The 22,841-nt window shown below is 39.3% G+C and overlaps 1 protein-coding gene across 1 annotated transcript; it reads right to left on the reverse strand.

Annotated features, from left to right (window-relative positions):
- Positions 1-381: 381 nt before the first annotated feature.
- skic2 (SKI2 subunit of superkiller complex) lies at positions 382-22,641 on the reverse strand. Its single transcript, XM_053333987.1, has 29 exons — positions 22,578-22,641; positions 22,095-22,213; positions 21,046-21,167; positions 20,535-20,652; positions 20,275-20,389; positions 20,101-20,175; positions 19,943-19,996; positions 19,675-19,838; positions 18,670-18,828; positions 18,331-18,476; positions 17,267-17,413; positions 17,080-17,164; positions 16,859-16,965; positions 16,589-16,735; positions 16,358-16,454; positions 15,579-15,791; positions 13,640-13,750; positions 13,358-13,469; positions 13,082-13,200; positions 11,351-11,482; positions 10,907-11,044; positions 10,708-10,812; positions 7,575-7,710; positions 7,199-7,325; positions 6,491-6,701; positions 5,546-5,656; positions 3,309-3,527; positions 2,658-2,798; positions 382-893 (listed from the first exon to the last, which is right to left on the reverse strand). Exons 1-29 carry the CDS (start codon positions 22,588-22,590, stop codon positions 693-695), a joined length of 3,744 nt encoding a protein of 1,247 aa, XP_053189962.1. The 5' UTR covers positions 22,591-22,641; the 3' UTR covers positions 382-692.
- Positions 22,642-22,841: the final 200 nt, after the last annotated feature.

Raw genomic sequence — 22,841 nt, forward strand, 5'->3', positions numbered from 1 at the left:
TTCTCCACTAACGCGTCGCCGTACATTGAATTAATCAGACACAAAGCTATCGTTGTCTTAAAGCGACAGCCCATACTGGAGGGAGAGGTAGAAAAAAAATAAAAAGGCATAGGCATTGAGCTGGAACATCCCATTACCACTCCAACAAAAGAGCCCAGCTTTTTTTTTTTTGAATGAGATTTTTCTCCTTTTGCTTGACATTTCAACACCTTTTTCCTTTTTTTTTCTCCCTTCTTTCTCTCACTCTGGTTTTTCGAGCTGATTATTCTTGGAGAAAGGATGTTAGAAACTATAAAAGCAGTGATGATGCATGCAAAACAAAAAATAAACATGTCAGGTGTTTAATTGACACACAAAAAAAAGACATCACATCATTAGTTTTTGTTTTTTTTGGATACATTTTTAATCCTGTACAATAAATTACAATCCAGATTTCATTCCTACAGTCTTGTACTTTGGTCTGGTGTTTAAAAATGATTCCCTTTCTCCTTTTTTTTTTCACGGTCAGGAATATCTCTTGTAAACATCATCAACATGTATTGTAGGCACATACAGGACTTTGTCTCCATACGTCTCCTCCACTCTCACACCTTTCACACAAAGACACACTTGGCTGCAGGCACCTCGGCACGTTCTCTCACATTCACCAGCGCCTCCCTCCATCCCTCTCTTTCTTTCTTTGCCCGTCTCTCTCAGTGGGTGTAGAGGGAAGCGGTGAAGACGATGTCCCTGCGGATGGCCAGGGAGGCCTTCTCCATCTTGCTCCCCAGGACGGAGTCTCCCACGATGCGGGCGGCCTGACGTACCTCCTTCAGCACCTCGTCCAGACGCTGGATGCAGCGGACCACCGTGCCCTCCTGGACGTCTGTCAGCTGGGCGATCTCTGCGAACGGCTGGTGACGGGAGGGACGGCAGGGGTGAGATGGAGGAGGAAGCGTGAAATGAGACGTTGAGATGATGAGTGATGCAACACGAGGAAGGGAAGTGTTGCAGAGGTGAGGAGGGAAAGTTTAGAAGCTTATATCAAGAAGGAAAATGTGAATTCTGTTTGAATTGGGCTTAAAAAATGTTCTGTGAAACCATTTCTGAATCTGACTAGAAACTAAATGAGCACTGAGATCTCAAACTGCATAATACATACTGCATATATCTGATAAGTGAGGACTGAACACTTACACACAAAAAGTTGAAGAAGACTACTATCTCACTGCTTTCATGCATCTTATAAGAATACTAGACTATTTTAAACTAAGAGAAACCCTAAAATTTATGCACATGACCGAGATTCATTCACCTACTTTCTGTACAGTTAATTAGAGAAAGTCATTATTCAGGAAACCAGATTTTTTTGTCTTATACTATCAAAATATTGAGTCTCTTTTTATGAAACTACCTTTGAAACCCATTTACACATTAAATATGAATCTTAATTAGAGCTAAAACTGTTAATTGACTAATTAGTCGATTGACAAACAACAATTATGAACTTTTAAGTGATTTTTCTATAGCAAAAATACTAAAATACTCCAGTTCCAGCCTCTTGAACAGGGTTATTTGCTGTTTTATGATTATTTATGATTATCCTCTATGATAGTGAACTGATTATCTTTGAATTGTGAGCCGGGCAATTTTAACATGTGAGCTTGCGATTTGAGATTTCTGTTTTCCCACAATCTTCTGACTTTTTGTAGACCAAACGATTAATAAAATTATCTAGATGACAATCACTGGTAGATTAACAATACAAATAATCCTCAATTGCAGCCTACTAACACAGGAGCAGTGTGTAGGGTTTAGTGGCATCTAGTGGTGAGGTTACAGAGTGTAAACAACTGAGTAACACTTCCCCGACCCCTCCAAGCATGTAGGAGAAGCTACGGTGGCTGTGAAAGGTCTAGAGCAGGGATGTCAAACATGTGGCCCGTGGGCCAGATCTGGCCCGCTGAGGGGTCCACTCTGGCCCACTTTCCTTATTCCTCCCTTCCTTCCATCTACCCTTCCTTTCTTCCTGTCTTCCTTCCTTCCTGTCTTATCTTCCTTCCTTCCTTCCTGTCTTATCTTCCTTCCTTCCTTCCTTCCTTCCTTCCTTCCTTCCATCTTTTTAATGATCGGCCCACATGAGATTAAATTGGGCATTATGTGGCCCTTGAATGAAAATGAGTTTGACACCCATGGTCTAGAGTCAGAGTTTAGTTTGTCTGTTCTTGGTTGCTGTAGAAACATGGCGGGCTCTGTCAAAGAGGACCCGCTCCCTATGTAGATATAAATGACTCTTTCTAAGATAACATAAACAACGATTCTTACTTTCAGGTGATTATACACTAATTAAAACATACTTATGGATATTATATTTCAATTTCTGCCAATAGATCCCATTAAATCTCACACACTGGTCCTTTAATACATTGTCTAAATAATCTCATCCACCCACAAGACTTCAGATTTATATTCAGGGTTAATAAACATGCTCAGTATCTGTATTCTGTCCATAGAAAAGGTTCAACTTCTCAACTTTAGATGCATAGGTGTAGCCGTCTTGCCAATTCAATAACTTTCTGATAGTAATGTGCAATTACACCAGGTAAACGTACAGATTGCATGTTAATACCAGATTTAATTAGGGTTATAATCAAGTTCATCAAAGGGTTAAACCTCACCATGCCTCTGGCCCAGCAGTAAACCACCTCTGTCAGGCCAAACTTGAACTGGCCTACAAACTCCTCAGCTGTCTGTGGTATCTCACACTCCCTCTGCAGCTCTCCGATACGCTTGGCCACTGACAGCACGCGATCGATGCCCTGAAAGACAAAAAAGAAAAAAGAATGAGAGAGAGAGAGAGGAGAAAGGAGATGACGTGAACGAGTAAGTTAAACCTGAATGAAAGCAGCCAACTTTCACCTCTCTGTGCTGTCAGAGAGCCAGCGAGACTTTGTCATTTATGTTTAAGAAATCTGTTTCTGCTCTCTTAGGACGGCAGATCTTGCAAATCGCCACAGATACAGAGCTCGGGTCATCACTAATTTAAACCCTCATAAAGCACTTTCATGTATCTGGAGCCGTTCACAACACGCACTGACACGGCAAAGACGAACTCGACAAAGACGAGTGGATTAAAAAGTGACTGGGGGTGAGTCAGGTGAAGTGCTTCTCTATCCGTTCTGCTGGGAAATGTTATGTTCAAATCAAATCTGCACAAGTACAATGTAATGCAGAGTGAGTATGATTGTATGTGCGTGTGTGAGAGAGTCAGTACACTCACATTATGTTCATGCTCTCTGTGCTACATGAAAAGACCACTTCCCCCTTACCTCCTGCAGCGTGTTGGTGATGTGCGGCTCCACCTGCGTGTTCTGGGTGAACACCACGCAGGACAGCAGGGCGGCGCTCTCCTCAGGTGCCAGCGGGCTCAGGACGTTCTCGAACAGCAGCTCCGTCAGCAGCAGCTCGTGACTGCTGATCTGACACGCCACCCGGCCTTTCAGCTGCACCGCCCCGCTGCTGTCGACGTACTGGAGGGACTGAAGCACCTGAGGTGGACCAGAGAGGGAGATAAACCTTTTAGTCTGAACTCATCAGCGTGATGATGATTCATTAACCTTCCTGTCGTCCTCCCGGGTCAAATGGACCCCGTTTGTTTTGACTGTTCCTTCTTTCCTTTCCTCCCTTCTTCCCTCCCTCCTTCCTCCCCCTTTCCTTCCTTCTTCCTCCCTTCCTTCCTCCTTTTCCTCCCTTCTTCCCTCCCTCCTTTCCTTCCTTCCCTCCTTCCTTTCTTCCTCCCTTCCTTCTTTCCTTCCTCCCTCCTTTCCTTCCTCCCTCCCTTCCTTCCTTCCTCCCTTCTTCCTTTCCTCCTTTCCTTCCTCCCTCCCTGCCTTCCTTCCTTCCTTCCGTCCTTGACTCGAGGACAACAGGAGGGTTAAGAGGGACTCAATGAAAACTTTACTCTTGACTAGTGTTCACACTTCCTCTTTAAGATGTTAGAAATAAAAACTTAACCTTTGTGTCTGATATGGACACTTTTGTCCAATTCCGATTTTCATTTTGTGACTATTTCATAGTGGTTTTAGCAAGAGCCTTGAAAATTGGTACAGGTTAATCATTTTTCACATATTTTTGAATTCCAAACCCAATCCTGTATGACACCTTCCAACTCTGAGAAAATCAACTTTCCAGCAAAAACCCCTGGAAATCAATCTTGTTACTCATCAATGGCCCAAGACTGTTATAATCCCCCCAAACCAAATTCAATTTGCATTCAGTATCATGTGCTTTTTTCACCTTTTTTTTAACCAGGGATTCTATTTTCTGGCATTGAAGGGGTTAAAAGTCTGAAATTAATTAAATCAATGGTTTGGATCAATAGAGGAGAAGTGGATTAGAAGATGCATGCAAAAAAAACCTGAAAAAAAAAAAAATCTCAAATATGCCTTTTTAATGGCATCAAACACGCTGGACACTTTTGTCCCATGTGGTAAATGTGCCAGTAAAAAATATGAGGGTACAAAGGTTAAAGACATAGTTTGTAGACTGAAGTCACACTCAACAAAATATCTGTATAAAAACAAATAATACCCTTCCTGTAACCTTGTCAAGGTTTAGAAACTGAATTGAGATCTTTTTAAATTATAGGCAGTGTCATTTTTCTATTATTTCTCAGCAGATTTATGGATATTTATGAAGTAGGGCAGGGCAATATATCGATATTGAAGTGGACCGGGACGGAAGATAAACCTTTTAGTCTGAACTCATCAGCACGATAATGATTCATTAAGAAGGACTCAATAAAAACTTTACCCTTGACTAGTTTTCAGACTTCCTCTTGTTGTGAGATGTTAGAGATAAAAACTTTTAGGATGTCAAGCTCATCTGACTGATTAATATCCTTCCTATCAGATATTAGATAGATTGACCTTTCGCACTACAGCTCCTTTCTGCAAAAATACACAAAATATCTGTTGTAACCAAATAAATAAATACCATTAAGGTTTAGAAACTGAATTATATTATAGGAAAAGTCTTTTTTATATTATTTCTAAGCAGATTTATGGATATTTATCAATGTTTAAATCTCTGATATCGTGAAGAGACTAAATATCGTCTTACATATTTTAGATATTGTGAAATTAGTTGTGTTGTGTGTCATCTTTTCCTGGTTTTACAATAAAATGTTGTAATTTACTGATCTTATCAGACTTTTCTAGCTCTTCTATTATTTGCCTTTACCCACTTAGTCATTACATCCACATTACTAAACATTATTTATCAAAACTCTCATTGTGTAAATATTTTGTGAACGCACCAATAGACAGCCCTGAAATATTGTTGTGGTATTGACTTAGAAAAACAAACAAATAAAAAAAACCTTAAAAGGATAATTAACAGTAATAGAAAGGACTCAATCAGTGATTTCAAAGTACTACAATTAACTCTGTAGAGACTTGAAAGTGACCTTATTATTATTATTATTATTATTATTATTATTATTATTATTATTTGGAAAAATAAAAAAAAAGCTCCAACAGAAGCAAGTCAAATATCTGATCCAAACCTTGATCCTCTGGTGATATTCAGGCAGCAGAGACAGAGACTGGTCGGACACCAGGAAGAGCAGCTTGTCCAGCTCCTCCTGCACACTCATCCTCTCCTTGACTCGTGCAAACTGAAACACACACACAAACACACACACAGAAGAACACATAAACACACAGGTTACTTAACTCGAATGTACAACAGCAATCCTGCAGCTCTTGACCTGATTTCAATGCAAAAAAAAAAAAAAAAAAGGCATTACTGCATTGTAGAGGAGAGAAAAACGTTGCCTATTGTGCTCTCGTTGACAGCGCAGAGGAGTCTCTCAGTGAATATGTTGCATAAACCCACCGAGGCCAATTACTGTACACTAACAGTTTGCATTGTTAAGCATACTGCACTAACTGTCTCTTCCTAATGCTGCACCAAGACGCAGGGATGTGTGAATCTAACAGTGATGAGAGGAGACAATGATACAGCAAGTTAGAGCCTGTTATCTTTGCAAAGTAAAGAGAGTGTGAGTGTGTGTGTGTGAGCGGGTGAGATGGCTCAAATGACACGCTGGGCTTGTGAGACAGTGACGTGCTGCAGCTACGAGCCTATATGGGTAATTATAGACGCAGCTGGCTCCGATTCTCGTATCTTATCTCCTCAACGGCGCTGCCAAGAAGACGCAGGACACACAACACAAAAAAAAAAAAGCAGGTATCTCGTGGCGAAGTTTGATGTCATTATTGTGAAACTGATGCAGGAATGAAAAGCGACAAATGAGAAACGGCATCAAAAAGGAGGCCAACTGCAAAGTGAGTGTGTTATGAAAGGCTGTGATGCTAAATAGCGGGCAAATCAGTTAAATAAAACAATGCCTCATTATTCAACTTGAAAAAAGACGATCTCTTCAAGGGCTGCCTCAGTGATTAAAACACATCGAGACACACATGAACACACACGAACACACACACACCTGCTCTGCAAACGTCGGCGAATGGATGCAGTTGAATTCTCGGAGGCTGTCTCGCAGCACGCGGAGCCGCATGGAGTCCTCGACCACGTCAACGCTCTTCAGCTGGAGATCGTTCACGGGGTCGAGGCTCGCGATCCCGCTGGGGTTGGCCTCGGCCAAACGCAGGAGCTCCTGGGTCGCCGTGGAGATGGCCTGGCCGGGAGGGTCATGCCTGCAGAGCGAGAGGGTGAAGAAGATGTGTCAAATAATCTTAACTCAAGGTCCACTTACTGGTTTTTTCCAGAGATTTCAACAGTATCTCAAGGTCTCTCTCAGCTAAAGACATCCTGTATATACAACCATCTGTTATCACATGATGAACTACATTTTTAGGTCATGTGACGCCTTAGTGAGCAAACTCTTTAGACTGAGGAAGACCATGAGATGTCATTGAAATCCCCTCAAAAATGTTAATAATGGGCCTTTTTTATGTCACAACACATATTCTGTGCCATAATTTTGACTCTTAGAAGGCTGAAAGAAAAACACACATAATGCTTTTCTTGTAAAACTTTAAAAAGGAAAATATATTAAGATTCTTCTTAATTAAAAGAATAAATAACTGCATAAAATTGTCCTCACAAGGAAGCATATTTCTTGTTTTTAATGCAGAGGCAACAGTAAGATTTCATTCTGCTAAACAGAGAGCCATCACACACACACACACACCTGAATCGTGGCTGCTGCCTCTTGTTGTAGTTGTCGATGATCCTGTCGGGAATCACCTTGAGTGTTTTCACTGTGATGGCGGTGATGTCCTGAAGCTTCAGTTTTTGCACCGTGTGGCTGCAAGGACCTGACGGAGATAAAAAAAAAAACCAAAACCATCAAACATGCATGTGTGTTTGCCTCTACTGACAGCAAAAAGCTAATTTTACTGCTCTGAAAAAGCAGCAAGAAAATGACAAAAATGCAAGTGTGTGTGGGAGGTTTTAGAGAACATACAGTACAGCACTTATTGGAACTGGGGTAGGAAATACAATTTGGTGTGTGTGTGTGTGTGTGTGTGTGCGTTTGTGTGTCAGTATGTAACCCTTCAACCAACCTTCAGGTATAAAGAGCGCTGTGTTGAAGAGGTGAGGGAAAGCAGTGATGTCGTTGCCTTTTCCTTCCCCTTCCTCGTTGCCTTTCTCGCAGATGATGAGAGCTGTGAAGGTGCGATTCACAGCGTCGTTGGACACCTGGCGCGGAGAAACGAGACGGGATGTCAGATGTCAGATATGATGACAGGAACAAACCTACGATGTTTTCACACAGACGTCTTTTTTCCTTCCTGTGTGGAGTTTGCATGTTGTCACTGTTTCCCAATGACCTGCAGGTTAGGTGAGGTGAAGCCGCCTGCAGGTGTGAATGATTTTGTCCCTTTTAACGGACCGTTAACCTGTCCAGATTGTACGTTTTCCTTCTGCCAAGTGCATGCTGGGAAAGGCTCCAGCCCACTGTGATCCCAATCACTTGGCACATTGGGTGTTTCGTGAAGTAATTAACATGATTTGACTCGACTTCCCTGTTTGTATGTTTTTTTAAAAGACATTTCATCATGCAGATAATCTCAGCTTCATGATTCTGTGTAACTTCTATGTGTCCAGTAACTAAAAATAGTTTCACATTTGGCACATTTTCTATCCTAAAACATTTCATCACATCCTGTTTTCACACATTTCCTCATATATAAATTTGGGAACTAAAAAGTGTAACTGAAAACAGCACATTTTAATTATTTAGAGGCAGAGCAACAATCATTTATTTAGGAAATTATGGTCAATAGGCCTCATTTAAATAACATTATACCTCATTTTTAAGTTTTCATTTGGCCAATTATGATCTGGGAGGGTTAATTTAGTCGACTGTTTAACTAAAAACAGCAAAAGAGGCAGAGCAAAACTTCATTCGAACTTATTACGACTGATTTTATACATATTCTTTGGAAATTATGGTCAATTGTGTCATAAATTTTGATCCTGGGAGGGTTAATTTCTCTGTTTTGTGATGTATCTTCTCATATCAGAGTCCGTCTATGATATTTATCAATGTGAACATGACACAGAGAAGACTCACAGTGAGGTTAAACCCGTGGGAAGATGTTCTGGGCTAAACTGAGAGAGGTTTATTTCAGTTAAACAAGACCGTTGGTGAGTCTGTTGGGAATATAGTATCATAAAAGTTAATTGTAGTGAAAGTTAAAAACAGAACGTAGACTTAAGAACAGGATATCAAACAGGAAACATCTTGAAACCGGTGACGTGTATTAGTATATGTAGCTCTGTTCAAAATCTGTGTGTGAATGCGAGTTCCTCTATTTGCAAATAAAAGGCTCTCAATCCCATAAATCAGCTGAAGTCTTATTTTTTGGCACGAGTAAGACACAATATAGATATAAGATATAAAATCCACAACAAGAAAAGGGAAGTTCTGTTTGCCTATGGCTTCAGAGACCAAGGACAAGATTAATGAAGTTTTTTCTTACTAAGTGTCAAATTATTACCACATTCTCACTTTATTTTTTATTATTTTATCTCATTTTTTACTCATATTATAAAGTGGGTTTAATTTTCCATCTTAAGTTACATTCATGTTTTTTTTAACATGCTTTTATGTTCTTTTATTGTGAAGCATTTGGTGCACGTCACTTCTTTTGCCGTAAAGCACTTTGAGCTGCGTTTCTTCTACAAATAAAAGTTATTATGACACTTACATTTTCTTTTGGGCATGTGAGTGAAGTGAAGTGACATAAACAGGACAGATTACACCAATCTTAAGATAAAAGCATATTATTCATGTACTATTTATCTATTATTTATATATTTGTATATATATATTTATTGAAAAATAAACAAATTATAGAATACGTACATACTTTAGAGTCATATTCCCTTTTTCAAGATTTTAATACACAAAAATAATAGAAACCCCCTCACACAAAAAACAAACCACATAAATAAATAAATAACTAGATAAATTACTAAACTATTTATCTATTATTTATGTATTTAAATGTGTCGTATATACACATATACTAAATATTAAATGATGTGACACACTTTGAGCAGTGCTCTATGTATGAAAGATGTTTTGTAAATAGTTTATCATTATTATTAAGTTTATTATACTCACCTCATCATTTATATTATATATTATTAGAAAAAAAATATTTTATAAGAATAGCCTCTATACAGATATGAGCCTTAGCTTATTTATCCATCTTGGAATCCATCTGTTTGTTTTTTTAAGCATTGTTTGATTTGTTGGCTGGTTTTGTGTCGCTGTATATTTTTATGCTGCTGTCTCGGCAACATCTCCTCAGCAACACTTCAAAAGGGACTTACCTTGTTAAAAAAAGTTAAATAAATTAATAAAAAATAGACGACTAATGGCTCGAATCTCTGAATTCAGAGCATCAAGGCTTCTGTTTACTTGACTGTAGCTGAAATATAGAGCAGCGATGTTCTTATTAAATAAAAAAATCGATGTATTCCTTACTTAGATTCAGCGCATTAGGCTGCCTGTGACAACTTTATACACCTGGCGGGATTTTAGAAAGTTGTTCGGATGTGTCTCTGTACAGTACATCATGTTTTAGAGACTGTTTGTTCATTCATCTGTCGCTTCTGTTCAAACCATAGACTGTATATAAGAAACCACCATGACACACATTTGGCGCTTTTCTACTACAAAGTTCCGGCACACTCGGCACTACTCGGCTCGACTCGGCTAGCCTCGGCTCGACTCGGTTCCAGGAACGACCTTTTCCATTACAAAAAGGTACCTACTCAACGTGGGAGGGGTCGTCATAGCAACGGCTCCGCGAAACTGCCGTGACTTCGTTTTATACGCGACACAAACACATAAACAATGGAGGACATGGAGGCAGTTGTGTACTTGCTGCTGTATGTGGCTTTCTGTCACACACAAAGCAAGAAAATTAAGCCATATGGCTGTAACGCCGGTTGTTGCCGGTATTTAAAAATGGCGGATTTGATTCTTGTGTTGGATGTCACATGACTCTTCTGACCAATCAGTGGCCGGAAGCCTGTTGACGTCACATTTAGTATCGGCTCAGGTCGCTTGGAACCTCAGCAGAGCAGGTGCTAAAAAAGTACCAGGTACCAGGTACTATCCCTAGTGGAAACGCAAAAAACCCCGAGTCCACACACAGACACACACACACACACACACACCTGTAGGATAACTCCCAGAGCGTTGAGATGTTGCTTATTGTTGACGACCACGACTCGGCCCACAGACAGAGCTTTCAGTCCACTGACAGACTCCAGAATAGCACGCTGAAACGAAAAGACAGCAGATGGGAAATTTAGGAAAACGAGAGAAAAACATTGAAGTGTACGAGTTTATGCGTCATCGTGTCCATTTGTGCACCTGCAGGGCTTCTGTGGTGGTTCGTAGCTCCGTCACGGTGTGGTAGTAAGACATCAGGTCGGACAGCTGGCCGTCAGTGTCCAGAGGAGGTAGAGAGGACAACGCCTGCTTCAAATGGCTGATCCGTTTCTCCTGGGCCTGGAGCAGGAGAACGAGGAGGAGGAGGAAGAAGAGGAGGAAGGAGAGATGATTATTGAGACTTTTTATAAACACATTTGTCAGTTGTCATGACTCAGGGGAAGACGCAGGAGAGAGAAGAGTGAGGAGGAGGAGGAGGAGGACAGGAAAAGAGATTAGAGAACAATAAGAGTCCACAGCTCTAACTCTGACAGGAACATCCAGGAAAGAGAAATACTCCTCATTTTCTCATTTTCTGATCTTCATTTCTCTTTCTCTTTTTTTATATTTGAATTTTACATTTACAGTATTGCATTTTTTTGTTACCTGAGTGTCTCTGTGGCTCTCGGAGAAGCTCCTCCTCATCATGTCGGTCACTCGGAGGGCCTCCACACGCAGCAGGTTGAGGATCATGGTGTAGGTCAGTCTGAACTGGGACTGGAGGATGGTGGGTTTACCCTGGAGCATAACAAGGATAAAAAGGAGAGGAGACGTTAATAAATAATAATAAAACCATGCCTCTGTTAAACTACAACCACTTGATTCACTTTCAGATTCATTTGAAGCTGCTAATTTGATCTTCAAGGCGGCTCACTGACATGCACGTAAAAAGACAAATTTACATAAATGAAAGAAAAAATAACAATGATAAAAATAACTGAACAAACAACACAAAACAAGCAAAAACAGAGTGCTCATAAATACCGAAAATCTCAAAAACAAATTACTGCCTGTCTTAGTAAAATGGTCAATAATACTATTAATATGTATTTTCTCTTGTTGTTTCTTCAATTTCTCAATTTATTGGTAACATAAATACATCATTACATACAATCATTCATATCTAACTGGAGGATTTCCTTTTCTTTCTTTTTAGACTTTAGATAAAACTGGTGATATTCTGTATTTTTGTATATAATCAACAAATCTTATGATAAAAAACAAAATCACAATGTGTTGGTCAAGTCTGTCATTACTTCCCAACTTCCCTAACCTTCTCTTAAACACAGGTCACAAATTTCTTAAAAAGGCTAAATCACTTTCGTCAAACAGCTGAGTAATGTAGCTTCTTTAGCAACATTGTGGCTCACTGGTATATTTTTAATAGACTTTAGACAAAAGTATAGATAGAGGGATCTATGACACAAAGGAATGAGCTTTATCAGGCTTTGACCACACAGACGACATTTGATAGTGGGATCCATTTATTGTTAGTTTTCATGGGATTTGTTGACTAATAAGAAAAATATATAATAACCTTTTCTGCTCCTTCTGCTCTGATTATAAACTACAACATCTCATTTGTATTTAAGTAATTGTGAAGTTTGTTAATGTAAACACTGATTTAAAATGATTAGGAAAGAATAGAGTACTAAAACCCTTTAAAAGTCAAGAAGATAAAGCTCCAATCAGAAGTATCAGAGATTTATTTCTGTTCAAGAGCCTCGCTGATTGAAATCGAAACAATTATCTCCAAAGTGGCAGAGAAGGTCGGTGAGTAAGAATAAGCTGCTCGACTGTGTAATTAAAATGTTAAATGAATGAAACCAGCAGCACGCCACATTTTACTTCTACTACTGCCAAAATAAAATAAGGTTGAGATCCACTTCGAGAGGAAATGGAGATTTAACCCTTTGTAGGTCACACCAAGAAAGTGCTATTTAAAAAATTATTTATTTGCTTTTCCAACCTCTTTGAGGCCATGACAACAAAAAACATTACCCCTAAAGTTTAATAAGTTTTGAACAGATGAGATCTGAATGAGGTCTGAAAAACATAGAGACTCAACTCAAATGAAACTCAACTTCAAAAATGTGTTATGTCAGCAGTGATTTGTGTTTTTCTTCTTATACACTAGCACTCGTATCTATAGCAACCATAACACAATCTGATGGTCTTTTTGTGCATTACACACCTCATACAAGTGGTAAAGATTGCCCAAAAAGTTAAATGGGTTAAATAGATTTTGTTTTTGACCAGATATCAAGACACAAGGTGACCTCTACCAAACACAGATTGATGTATCTAAACCCAGCATTGAAACATGGAGGGCCTCACCAGCATCATGACGTGCAGATCCGACATGTCGTGTACGCCGGCTTTACAGAGGATGATGACGGTGCCCGTAGCGTCCAGCCCTCTCCTGCCTGCCCTTCCCGCCATCTGAATATACTCACCTAAAAAAAAAAAAAAGGGGGTCACAACCATGAAAAGACTCATCAAAATTCTGTTGTTTTCTCATCTCTCCCCTCATTCATCCTCTCGGAGATGAAAAGAGAGAAAGAGCCTAATAAAAATGCTGCTTCAGATCAAAAAGAGAGGAGCTTCATATACCGGGCAGCAGATTTCTAAAGCCGGTCCCGTCATGTTTCCTGATGCTGTCGAACACCACGGTCCTCGCGGGCATGTTCACTCCCATCGCAAATGTCTCAGTGGCAAAAAGCACCTGGATGATGATGATGAAGGATGTAGAAGGACGGTTTTAAAGAGCAACATGAACTTACAGGTCATTTTTCTACATATATATTTGACACAAAAGGTAATATTGGGATCTCAACTGCTCATAAATACATGTAATATTAATTCTCTTTATCTTGCCGTAACGGTCCGACTCACCTTTACGAGACCTCGTGAAAAAAGCATCTCAATGACCTCCTTCAGGATCGGCAGGATCCCGCTGTGATGGACCCCTATTCCTCTCTTCAGCAAGTCCCTCATGAGCAGGATCTAAATATGACATAGTGTTAATAAGTGTTAATATCAGATGTTATGGTTGATTTTTTTTACAATACAACAGCCCTAATCATAACATAAGGAAGCATGACAGAACAGGACATTAAAACTGCCTCAATTATTATTACAAGGAAATTTATGTTAAACCTGCAGCGAGATTTAGCATGTTGCTTTTGCAACAGCAGCACTGAGATAGCTTTTGTTGTTATTTTGTGTTATATAAAAAAAATAAATAAAAAAAAAAGAAACAGAATAAATAAGCAGAAAGTACTAAAACAGGAAGTAAAATTGAGTTTATACAGAAAAAAAGTAAGTTTTTTTTTCTTTTGTGTTTTTATGCTTATTTTCCTTTATGCATGTTTTTGGTGCTCATGTCAAAGTATTATCATGCTTTACCAAATTAACATGTTTATTCAATGTTTCCAGTTTGTCTTGTTAAGAGATGTAAAACAAATAAAAGGTGTATAACTATGGATACAGATTTTTGTCACACAAACCCCCCATTTGCACAAATTAGATTCGGTTCAACCGTGTAAAAAAAAAATGAAAACACAACACAGTGTGGTATTAATGAGCAGTTGAGCAACTACTCCTCGTGTGATGTTTGTCCAATCACTGCCAACAGTGTTAAAGTTCCCGTTAAGATTTTAATCATGTGGATGTTTCTCAATGCGACATCATTAATGAGTTTGATCCAGTTCGGTTGCTTTGTTGGTTTTAAGTTATTTCCACACAAATAACAAATGAGTCAGATCAGCTGTAAGATAATACAGCTGTGATTAGATGACAGTGAAAAACTAATGTACTATTCAAGGAGTAGCTAAATTAATAAAGCCATTAAATCTAGCCAACTGTGCAGAAAAAGCTTACATTTCATATTATTGAGTGGTTTCTCAAAATCACAAAATGTATGTTGGCAGCGATCAGTAAGGCATTATTATTCATATCAGTCTCACCGAGTTTAAAAATAGATGTTTGATATTAGCATTAGTGATTAGCATGGAGGGTGTTTCATAACTGCGCAGCATTTGCATGTAAATTACATTATTCAGATATATTCTGTTGATTATTGTCGGTCCTAAAAGAAGCTCAGAGGTGCATTATTGTCAACCACTAGACAGGTGTTGTGCAGGAAACCACAGCACACTTAACTCTGTATAAGTGTGCATTGAGTGTGGGTTCATTATGCTGAGTGTTTATGGATGGGGAAAATGCATTTAAGTGTTTTAGACCATAGATTTGGGGGTAGGGACAGGTCCAGTGCAGCAAATAGACAATCTTTTCTTATCTCTTCCTTCATGAACACCATGCTGTACCTAAAGAAGCTGTGTGTGCAAAAATAATACTTAAATTTAATGTTAAAAAGAAAAATGAATGAATAAAAGAAATCATCATCCATACAGTGTTGCCCTCTTTACCTGTGGCAGCTGTCTGTGTTTACGGATGGGGAACATGCATTTAAGTGTTTTAGACCATAAGTTTGGTCCACAGACTGGCACACATAAGCTGTCCAGTGCAGCAAATACAAAATCTTTTCTTATCTCTTCCTTCATGAACACCATGCTGTACCTAAAGAAGCTGTGTGGGTTCATTATGCTGAGTGTTTACGGATGGTGAATGTGCATTTAAGTGTTTTAGACCATAAGTTTTGGGGGTGGGGACTGATCCACAGACTGGCACACATAAGCTGTCCAGTGCAGCAAATAGACTTTTCTCATCTCTTCCTTCATGAATAACCTACAGAAGCTGTTTGTGCAAAAATAATACTTAAAAAAAAAAACTTAAAAGCAAATTATCATCCGTACAGTGTTGCCCTCTTTACCTGTGGCAGCTGTCTGTCTCCTCCTCGCAGCCGACTCAAGCTCTTCTGGAAGAACGAGTGGATCTCCGCCTTCTCTATGGATGTGGTCATGTCCATGGAGTCCAGCGAGCGGGCGTTGTCGTCGCAGCGCGTCCGAGAGAAGGTGAACGCCACCACGGGGGTCTGCTGCCGTTGGGACAGGAAGTGGAGGAGTGTGAGCCACACCGCTCGGTCCTGGAGGGCAAAGATGGACGAATAAGAACAAATAAATAAATGGCATATATCAAATTAATCAAGCAATATTATGAGACGCTTTAGAGCAGGGATGTCAAACATGCGGCCCGTGGGCCAGAACCGGCCCGCTGAGGGGTCCGTTCCGGCCCACCTTCCTTCCTTCCTTCTTTTCATCCCTCCATCCTTCCTTCCTTCCATCCCTCCTTCCTTCCTTCCATCCTTCCTTCCTTCTGTCCTTCCTTCACCCCTTTCTTTCCTTCCTGTCTTCCTTTCGTTCCTTTTATCCTTCCTTCCATCTTTCCTTACTTCCTTTCTTCTGTCCTTCCTCCCTTTCTTCCGTCCATCATATCTTTCTTCCCTACCTCCCTCCTTCCTTCCATCTTTCTTTCCTGTCTCCTTTTCGTTCGTTCCTTCCTTCCTTCCTTTTTTTCTTCCCTCCTTCCTTCCATCTTTTTAATGGCCCGGCCCACATGAGATCAAATTGGGCTGTATGTGGCCCTTGAATGAAAACGAGTTTGACACGCCTGCTTTAGAGTCTGTTAGAGAAGAGAAAGGGACAGAAATACCTGACTTGCTGTGGTGTTGTGAGAAGTGCTTTTCGTGCCAAAAGACTGGGCGTGTTTACTGGTGCGTTCCTTCTTGGCATCGACTGCTGCGTAGTACCTGAACAACAAACACAACCTGCTTTATGAGAAACAGCTTTTCCCTTCGTGATTAAAAGTAACAACAATCTAGAGAAACCATCTGCTCCATTTCACCTTGAGAAATGAGAAAGAAAAAAAAAAAAAAAGTTGTACCCTTTAGTGAGGAAATTGCCCACAGGATCCACCAGAAGGAACATTTCTTTCTGAGTCTTAGTGCTGTTTCCAGTGTACAGATGATGCTCGAGAGGCACGGGTCTCTTCAGTGTGCTGATCACGTAAATATGTCTCTTCTTAATGCGACTGGAGACGAGAGTTTGAGAGAGGAAAGAGGGAAATGTTCCGAAATGCAGCTGTTATTACAATGTCTTGTGTCTTGTTTTTTAACAGTTTTGTTGCTTAAAGTTGTTGTAAAGTTGCACCTACCCGATCCACTCACTAAACTCCAGGGCGTTTGGCACTGTGGCGCTCAGGAGAATGATGCTGACATGATCGGGAAGCATAATCAAAACCTCCTCCCACACAACGCCTCTCTGGAGAAACAAAAAGGAGGAAGGAAGAAGTAGAACAGGAGAGGAAAATGGTTATTCATGATTTTCTGAACAGTAAATCTGATAAATGAAGGATGCAGAAATCAATTTGCTGACCTCGGCATCGTTAATGTAGTGAACCTCGTCGAAGATCACCCACTCCAAGTCTCTGATGACCTCCGAGCCGTTGTAAAGCATAGACCTGAGAGAGGGGACCAACAGAGATAAATGGGAGTTACTTTTTCAGCTTTGGATTAAAAAAAAACAACATGACTGTAATATTTATGACCGACAGCCTGAGTACCTGAGGATCTCAGTAGTCATGATGAGACATGAAGATTCAGGACTGATCTGGACATCGCCTGTCAAGAGTCCAACGTCTCCAAAAGTGTTCTTGAAGTCTCTGAATTTCTGATTGGACAAGGCCTTGATGGGGGAGGTGTAGATGGTCCTATGAGAAGATACAATCACACAGAGAGTCAAAATATGATTCAGAGACACAAAAAATACATAAAACAAGTATTTGGTAAAATATCTAAGATCCTCAAAATAGAAAGTTTTCCAAAGTTGTGACTAAATGACTAAGTTTTTAATACTGACATTTAAATCAGTGCTCTAAATTAAAGTGTGATCATTTAAAGCTGGAGTGCAGGACTTTGGTCTCTCCCTTCTGGGTGTGAAAGTAAAGCGGGATACTCGGCTTTGATTGCCCAAAAAATGGATTTCTTGATGGTTTAGAAACTCATCTGATGGCCAGGACACCATTGGCTGTTACTTACTGTTGTGGAATGACTCGTTTCACTATCGGAATTTGATCCATTCGGTCCGATAGCATGTAGAAAGTCTAGTAAATGTCACGCCCAGCATCAAATTTAAAAACTCTGTGTCCTATTGAAATTAAGACACAGGTGAGGTGATAAGCTTAATCAGCATGGTGTAAACTTGATTGAATGTAATGGTCATTTATTTATATGTAGAAGTTCTGCACTGCACGCTGGCAAAAATGGACTGTATACAAGAGAAAAGATGTGTTGAGTCTTCAGTATATATGAAAGGACAGGGACAAAAGTTGTAAAGTGAGTCTAGTCATGTCCCCTCCCCTTTTTTCTTACTTTCATCATATTTCATTTTCCTTTATAGCTTTCTGAATTTCTAATTTTGATATTAACACTGTTGCACTGTGGATTTTATTTTTGTAAGTATACTTGAAAATAAAAACACTGCAGGTTTAAAGTGTTGGGTTTGAAAAGTTCTGACTTTGGTGCCCCCTGGTGTCAGTGTCAAAAACTGAGAGCAACAGATAAACTGAGAGCTGAATTATCACTTGACTGGTTCATCTTTTCTACTGTAGCAGGGTACAGGGCTCACCTCGTCATGTGCTTCTGTGAGAGGGCGATGGCGTATTCGGCCACCACTGTTTTGCCAGCTGATGTGTGTGCAGCTACAAACACGGAGTCATGAGCCTCCAGCCTCAGCACAGCCTGTTTCTGGAAGACATCCAGCTCAAACGGCCACTGGAGCAGATGAGTGGAAAGAGAGAGGCAGAGCAGTTATTACTCAGTACTGTCAGCGCCACGAGTCATTACACGTACACAGACTGAAGGGATACAAAAAAAAGAGAGAGACCAATCTCCTTTTTTTGAATAAATTTAAAACAAATGGAACAGCTGCACTTTAAAATTAACATAAAAGAAAGAAATATGTAACCTTGAAAGCAGGGTTGGGGATACGTTTATAGAAATCATCGCAGGGTGAAGTTATGTCAACAGGTATAGCCCATTTCTTATTCTCCGCTGGCTTCTCGTCTGGCTTTGATTTCTCATCTTTTCCTTTCTCTGGAGGAGAGGAGGATGACACAGCAGCATCCTGAAAGTGGAAAAATAGAAACCAGATTTCAGTCCAGCTCAGTTTTGGCCTGAGGCAACAGCATACTTGGAGTTTAGGTTTGTTTTTTTTTAAATAGGTAAGGCTGAATTATGTAGCTTCTACACTGAATCACTTCACCACAAGCTGAATATCTGTCATAACAGATAAAAAAACACAACATAAAGAAACTTATTTCTACTTTAAAAAGGTTATATCTGAAACTCATCATACAAACATACAGCAATAAACATTTCTCACATTAAACATAAACATTCAAGTCAACATCAGACAACTGTGCCATTAGCATGTAAGCTAATTAGGTTTCTAGCCAGTATGCTGTACAGTATTAGCATTATACGAACACACAGTAATATATCTGCAGTTATTTTATGGACTGTATTCTCATCACATGTTTTGCTTTAGTGACTTCATGACTTAATATCACCTTTACAAGCAAGATAATCAGCTAACTTGACAAAAAATGAATTTAATAGAGACTAAATTCATGAAATCTATTTCTACAATACCTCAGAGTATCCAGATCTCTTTTCAAAATGGTTAAATGTAAGATCAAACCCTAAACATAAAACAAGACTGAATTGCAATTTTTTCTATGGTGACCTCATGATGACACGTAAAATATGAAAAAATAAAACTCTTCACAGCTGAGTAATGATCAGTTTTATTAGCATCAGCCACCTGCCAGATGCTGCTAAAATATCTATCATGTTGGTCTAAGATCTCACCAGCCAAGAAAACCCCCCAACTGTAATCTACTGAGTGGCTGGTAAAATTTGAACATTCACTATCTATCTGGTTTGGTGGTTTAAAAAGTAAACGTGGTACCTTGATGCCGAGGTCTTCAAGGCTGTTTGTTCGGGGAAGTTTAGGAGCTGCCTCGCTTCCTTGACCTTCCTCCTTCGCCTCTGCCTCAGGTTGCAGGTCGGGAATGTCATCAAACGTGGACAGGAGCGACATGAGGTTGACCTCTGCTTTTGCCGTCTTGGCATCTTGAAAATGACCAAAAAAAAAAAAAGAAGAAGAAAGAAATGAATTAAATAGTGCTTTATGATTTTAATCCCTGTAGAGCAAAACTGAAGATATGCAGACTAACCTTTGTCAGTGAAGTCCATCCCTGCTTTAAGTCCAGGGGGAACTCTGAGTAAATCTGTGGAGGGAAAAATAAATAACCATAAAGAGCTTAAATAACAGCACAAGTCTCAAAAATATATTTTACAAAGCTGCAAATGTAATTAAAATAGGGCAAATCACCGTTTTCAAAATCTATGTCCTTCTCCAGGTCAGATTTCTTCTTGATTTGGTCCAGAGTGAGTTCCTCCATACCTCCTGTGAAGGGGCAGATTTAATATATCAATACATGTAAGATAAATTAGGACACACACGGAAATCATTAAAGAGGAAGTTTTGTGAATGAATCTCTCTCACCTGGCTGGAAGGGGTAGTTAGTGTTGCTTCCTCGAAGGCTCTCTGAAGGAGGTCCGGGTTGTCGTTGTAATGACAGCGAGTTCTTTGCAGAGAGACCGGTGTTCTCCAATAGCACCTAAAGGAACCACAAACACCTGAATACACCTTTAACTGGTTTAAAGAGATACTGCACTGGCTAAAATGAGTTATACCTCAGCATCTTCTTCCTTAAAGTAATAACAGTACAGTGGGGAGAGCAGGATGCTGTTAATGTGAGTTACCTCTGTGAAGTCCAGTAGCATGCCGGTGGTCGGATCTCTGACGACGGAGAGTTCAGAGTGGAGTGGAGACGGAGCACATTTAAGCAGGGAGTCGACTTTAATGTCTCTCTTAGTCACTCTGGAAAAGACGACAACACAATTGTTACACTTTATTCAGACATATGTGGTTATTAAGTAATCTTATTAAACAAACCGTTTCATAAAAAAGCAGGCACATGTGAAATGGGTCATCTATTTGAAAAAACTAATCTAAAAGAATAAAAGTAATTTTGATTTTGTCATTTCCTATTTAATAAATCTTCAAATCCAGAAGCCACATGTCATATCTGCCAACATTAATCATATGCACTCAGTTAAAAAAAAGGTTTTTGAATTGTTTTTTACAGTCAGTATAAAGATAATGATTAAAAAACTTAAACTAACCCCTCTCAATAACATATTGGGGAATATTCTAAAAATACTGTTTACTATTCAAACCTTCAATAATAAGATTGTCTTTAGGATTACATACTTGAGAAACTTCTGAAAGGCAAAGTCTGTGTCATGTATGGGAAGCCAGGCGGGGTCCTGTAAAAACTGTCTCTCCACTTCTGTCTCCAGCTTCAGGCTGAAGGGGGGAAGCCCGTGAGGGAGCTGCAGAGAGAAACATGAGAGCAGATATTCAACTGGAGGCGTCTTGATGAGCGAGCAGTCAAGAACATAAACAATGTAACAGCGATGTGCCAGGTTGATTCTTTTAATAACACATGTACTGTAGTTCTCTCCTTTTCCTTTCAATCTCTGCAGTCAACTAAATTAATAAACAAAAGGACCCCACCATAAAAAATCTAATAAAAATGTTATTTGATTAATTAAACAAAAAAATCTAAACTTCTTTTATAGTTACATCCTCTTTATACCTAAGTTTTAGATTTATATTCATAAAAGAATCATAGAAATATCTTGTTTTGTTTGACCAACAGTCCAAAACCCAAAGATATTTAGCTTATCATCATGTATGAAATAGAAAAAACACTCAATTCAGTGTTCATTCAAGAACCTGAAAGCAGCACATTTTTGGCATATTTGCTTAAAAAAAATGAAATGATATTGAAATATTTGCTGATTAATTTTCTGTCCATTTTTTATTTATTTATTTTATTTGCACCATACAACAAACAAATAAAATTAACAACATCCAGAAGAACATCTAGTAACATTAAAAGTATTAAATGCTATTTCCTTAGTAAATGATGGCAACATTTGCATGGGAGTATTACTACTACATGGGAATAGTACTTAAGTACTGCAGCATGACAACAACCCCAAACATACAGGCAGACTCATACAATATTATCTTCAAGTACACAAAGAACAAGGAGTCCTGAATAATATGGCCCTGACAGAGCCCTGATATCAACATAATGGAGTCAGTCTGTGATTACATGTAGTGACAGAGCCAATTGAGACACCTAAATTGTAATATTAAGGCAAATTATAGTCCTTTTTCACTACTTGCATTAATCTGCTGCAGGGACAGTCCATATTAAACCTGCACACACAGTCCTACTTCATACTGACCGTGCTCTGTGGAGCTAAAGGTTGTCCAGAGAGGGGATGTGTGATGAGCTCAAACCTGCCAGAGCATCCCATCTCCAGCAGGGACATTGAAAGGTCCATGGGGCCCGTGGGGGGCACATCTGCAGACAGAAAGGAGTGAACAACAACACACAATACAAAAAAAAAGGCTCCACATTAATGAAAGCTGTAACCAGGAAGAAGATAATCAGATTAATCTCTTTTTATCATGTTTAAGCGTTCAAAAAGACTGATTAGAGCATTAGTAGCTCAGTAATTGGGTAAATATTAAATCTTTAAATGCATGAGGCTGCTGAATGAAGCACTGATTGACAGGTGGCCCCTTTTTAGCCACATCATCATCACATTAAGCAACAAATGAGGCATATTAATATTATAGAAAATTAAAACAACTTTAAGAATAATAATTATACTTTTAAGGAGCTTGCTTGACATTATATTTAAATGAAAAACCCAGTAACCTACCTATTCTATCCATGTCTCTCTTCTTCGCTTCTCTCAGCTCGGAGCTAAAAAGTTGTTGCCACCATCTAAGTGTCGCACCGGAAGTTGCTCGACTTGACAAGCGGAACAGAAAATAAATAAATAAAAGTGTTTCTCTAAAAATGGAAACAAGGAATATGTTTTAATAATAATTAACTCTAAAATTCTAATTCATTGTTATATTATGGTGTAATATGTTTTTTGTGCTTTTTTAATTTGAAAAAAAAAGCATTTTTGTTCCGACCC

The sequence above is a fragment of the Scomber japonicus genome, chromosome 15 (assembly GCF_027409825.1).
Source record: "Scomber japonicus isolate fScoJap1 chromosome 15, fScoJap1.pri, whole genome shotgun sequence".
Classification (NCBI taxonomy): domain Eukaryota; kingdom Metazoa; phylum Chordata; class Actinopteri; order Scombriformes; family Scombridae; genus Scomber; species Scomber japonicus.